The sequence below is a fragment of the Gymnodraco acuticeps genome, unplaced genomic scaffold (genome assembly GCF_902827175.1).
Source record: "Gymnodraco acuticeps unplaced genomic scaffold, fGymAcu1.1, whole genome shotgun sequence".
Classification (NCBI taxonomy): Eukaryota; Metazoa; Chordata; class Actinopteri; order Perciformes; family Bathydraconidae; genus Gymnodraco; species Gymnodraco acuticeps.
Window position 1 is genome coordinate 599,543 of NW_022992231.1, and position 4,110 is coordinate 603,652.

At 40.4% G+C, this 4,110-nt stretch overlaps 1 protein-coding gene across 1 annotated transcript; it reads right to left on the reverse strand.

Moving 5' to 3' along the window:
* Positions 1–635: 635 nt before the first annotated feature.
* Positions 636–3,362, reverse strand: eif1 (eukaryotic translation initiation factor 1). The gene is made up of 4 exons (XM_034206146.1): positions 3,078–3,362; positions 2,197–2,360; positions 1,928–2,029; positions 636–1,819 (listed from the first exon to the last, which is right to left on the reverse strand). Exons 1-4 carry the CDS (start codon positions 3,106–3,108, stop codon positions 1,775–1,777), a joined length of 342 nt encoding a protein of 113 aa, XP_034062037.1. The 5' UTR covers positions 3,109–3,362; the 3' UTR covers positions 636–1,774.
* Positions 3,363–4,110: the final 748 nt, after the last annotated feature.

Sequence of the window (4,110 nt, forward strand, 5' to 3'; positions counted from 1 at the left end):
ATGTTGGTGTTGTAAAGTAATCTGATATTCTCCTCACTGTTTATGTTGGGATATTGAATAGTTTCATTTTCTCCTCCCTAAATCAGCTCAATCACAAATAACAGCCAATCTGGTGCCAGTGGTTGTTGGGTAGAAAACATGAAATTGTTAGGTTATTACTGGTACAAAAACATGTAAGAGATATTGTGCTTCTGGCTGTGTGGTTTATTTTATTATAATAATTCAACATATGCTAAATGCTGACCATAGTTACACGCTGTATTGGTCCTCATAGTAATAAATATTATATATCTGATAAAATAAAGCCTTCAAATAATTTAAGAATGGTCTTAAGTATGAACACAACTGTAAATGTAAATACAAAAATAGTAAGTGGCTAGTTAGGTACTGTGACCAAGTTCTTTTTTTTACCTTGCATTTGGTAATAAACCCTCTAAATATTTCCCACGCTTGTTTACATAGAGCAATACATATTTTTTACTCCGTACAATATGATTTAGGGTCCGGGACTTCTCTGCTTTTGGTAATTATCATGCGTCCTAATACACTCTGCAGTGTGTGACAAGTATGGTCAACACCAAAAGGAGAGGACAACTGAAAAAGCCCACACAAACAAAAAAAACAGGACATGTGTATCAACTGCAGACATTTTATTGAACCAAATATGGATTTTGCAAAACAGACTTTCTCTCCAACTCCCCCAGCACAGTGCGACCTGGCCATGGCTTAGATTTTTTCTCAGATTTATAAATTATTGCAGTGTAGGAAATTAAAGTATCACATGTTCATAACCGTAAGTAGTTGACTCGTTTACAGTCCACACCGGAAAGCTGGTCATCTGCCAGAGTAGGAAACTCACTTCATTTACCAGTAAGTCCAAAATGAATCTCAAATGTTACCAACTAAAAAGCATACTTCAAGTGAAATAAGCAACAGCCATATATTACCAGTATTTGATTTCATTCCCTACTCTGGAGGGCTCTGATCACAACTGATGCAGACTCTCGTTGATCAGAGTAAGAACACCACTGAACCCCTGATTTAGCTTTAATACTTGGATTGGCTGCAAAAAAAAACGGAAATAGAAACAAATATGACATTAAAAAAAATATATATAACATTTCGGGAGGTGGTGAAGATGTCAATACTTTACAATGCGCTGGGCATGGAAACGGTGCAATTAGGATATTGAAGACTAAAAAGAGGGAAGTCACGAAGTTGCCAAACTCCTGCAGCAAACACCTTAACAGAAATGCCCTCCTCCAACCTGCAGCTCTTCCGAGTAAAGCCCCTGCCGCAGTGAATAGTTAAAAGTCTACGACCTTCCTGTACAAACCCAGGCCCCATTCCCAATGACACCACTCCAACATGTGGAGACTCAACGTTTTATTGAAACACCTTGTAGTACAAAACAAAAAAGTTACATGAAACGGTGCCTCCATGTTGTGGCACAAGACCTAAAAAGGGGAAATTAAAAAAGGAGGGGGGAAAGGAAGGAGGAAGTGTGTGGGAGGGTCATCACCACTCATCCCTGATGTTGTGTGGAGCTGCAGTGGTGTGTCTTTGTGAGAGCGAGTCTGCCCCCTGGTGGCGTAAGGGGGCGTTGGTGTTACAGAATCCCATGTTTGTCAGAGGTAATTCACGTGTTAGCTAATAGGAGCTGGTGGGGTTGCAGAGGGGAGAGAGGGGGAAGGAAGAGCAACAGCAGCACATAAGAGGAGGAGGGGGTTTAATGGCCTTCTAGAAGAGAAGGGGAGAGGGTTGCTAGCAGCTCCTAAAAGCCGTGGACTTTGAGCTGCTCCTCCTTGGCCAGGTCAATCTGCAAAGAAGAAATAAGAGATCAAAAAAAGAAAACGCCCTTTGACACTCAGTATGTACCTTACCACTCATAATAAACAATTATGCATAGCATAATAACAAGGCTTACCTCAATAAGGAACTGGCAGATATTTTTGCGCTGGTCTCCCTGAAGCTGGATCACTTCACCATACTCTGGGTGCTCAATCACTGTCCCATTGCACGCAAATTTCTGTTAAGGTAAAAAATAAAGTGGTTAAATGGACTGAAAAACACCTCGAAGCGTTTGGTAGAACAAGACAGTTCTTACCATCACAACACTGATTATTTCTTTAGATTGAAGGTAAGAAGATTACTGAAAAAGGGCAGATTAATGGAAAGCATTATATTTCTCCATACCTTCTTGAAGGCCTTGACTAGCTTCTTCTTGTCATAGCGGGAGCCAATGCCCTGGACAGTAGTGAGGGTCTTCCTGCCGTTCCGCTGTTGGATTCTTATGTGGATATAGTCCTCTGTCCCGGCTGGGAGGCGGTCATCACCCTTAGTTGCATCAGCAAAGGGGTCTGGTGAGGTAAACAATGACATAAGACGTTAAGAAAAATAGACTAAGCTCAAGAAAAACCTCATGTAATACACAGTTCATGCATCGCCACAAGAAAAGTAACAATTCAAGAAATATGTATGGCGGATTTGGCCAAACAACATTTTCTTTGTGTCGATATCTGGCAGAGCTCTTAGGGAGGGCCATTTTTCGGAAGAACTGCGCAGACGTACCGAGCTAAATATACTGCTTACTAAAGCCTGGCAGCCATAGCTAGCCAGCATACACGATTGTGCATTAAAACCACAATCGTGACACGACAACTTTCATTTTCGGTGCGTAAATTAGAAGTCTAAGAATACATCTATAATCAAGGTAGATAAATGTATTGTTGAAATCAGCCCACATCACAATAGTTCCATCTCAACGGTAACACAGTGAAGAATAAGCTAACGTAGCAGAATGTAGGCCTAATGGCGGCAGTTTTAGCAAATGGCCGGCTAGTCGGTTACATTAACCATGAATACAGTTAAAAGTAGTAGACTTAAATATTTCTGGCTTTACTGATCCATCTCAAATCGATTGATTTGAGAAACAAGAACTGTAATAAAGTTAAATCAATTTTCAACGCAATTAAAACCTCGACGTGAGGCAGAAGATAGCCGTTAGCTCCGCTAGCTCTCGCCCTTCCCCCATCTTAATGTCTGCCGGGTCAGTTTGATAAAAATAAATCACTTACCAAAAGTTTGGAGGTTCTGGATATCGGACATACGATAAGATTTGCTTTCCTTTCGGATAATAACTTGATAAACGAGCGGTTCGTCGGCTAACTGTGACTTATTTGTCGCTTCTAAGTGTCTCCTGTTGACGGGGACGGTGCAGGGTCTGCTTCGACGGCTCTCACAAAATGGAGTTCTTTCAGCCAGTTACACTGAAAAACAAGGCTTTATAGCCCCGCCCTGAAAACAACGTCACTACGTAGCTTACGTACGGGCGAGACGTCGACTGCAGCCACGCCCGAACGTTTCTCAACTTTACTGGAAAAGTGACGTAATCATATCGTCAGGAAAATTACCAACATCACAAATACATTGCACAAACATCAACATTTCCCCTTTTTATCATTTGTTAAACACATGTTTTTTTCTGTCAATTTGAACCAGAAAAATGTCCTTTTTAATATGGTTGTCACTACCCGATCCGTCCATGGATGTATAATAAGAACTGACAGGGCCTCTAACTTCTGTTAGACAGCCATATGCCATACATTTTTGCATACATTCACAATAAATATGTATTCAGTATGATAGCTGTCTAACAGAAGTTAAATTCCTTTCTCACTTATTCTGACAATGTACTTAACCCCAAATAAAATAACCCAATAAAAAGAGTTGTTAAATAATAGTGAAGTCACGTTGTAATAACAATAACTCATCTCTCTTGAGTTTTATTTTTCAGCTTTGCCAAAAGCCACTGTGTCAAGTGTCCTTCCTGGCATGCCGTCCGGAGTTCTCCAATATGGCGGACCATCTCGCACATGCGCAGTACAGATCGGGCAGGGGGACGGATCGGGTAGTGACACGCCAATATTGTATTATAATTTAGAAGGAAGGACCACCTAAACTGAGATGTTATATCCCAAATAAATGTTTTATGTGTGATGCGGTGTCTGTTAATCCTGGAGGATAAGATTTGTTATTTCAGATTGCCATAGTGAATGAATTACAAAAATGAAATGTTAAAGAAGAAGAAAAATAAGTTTGAATTATTAA

Coding starts and splice junctions, on each gene's coding strand:
- eif1 (XM_034206146.1), bottom strand. CDS start 3,108: ATGTCCGATATCCAGAACCTCCAAACTTTTG. Junction 2,361..3,077: donor CCAGAACCTCCAAACTTTTG/GTAAGTGATTTA, acceptor TTACCTCACCAG/ACCCCTTTGCTGATGCAACT. Junction 1,820..1,927: donor TCTGCCAGTTCCTTATTGAG/GTAAGCCTTGTT, acceptor TCTTCTTTGCAG/ATTGACCTGGCCAAGGAGGA.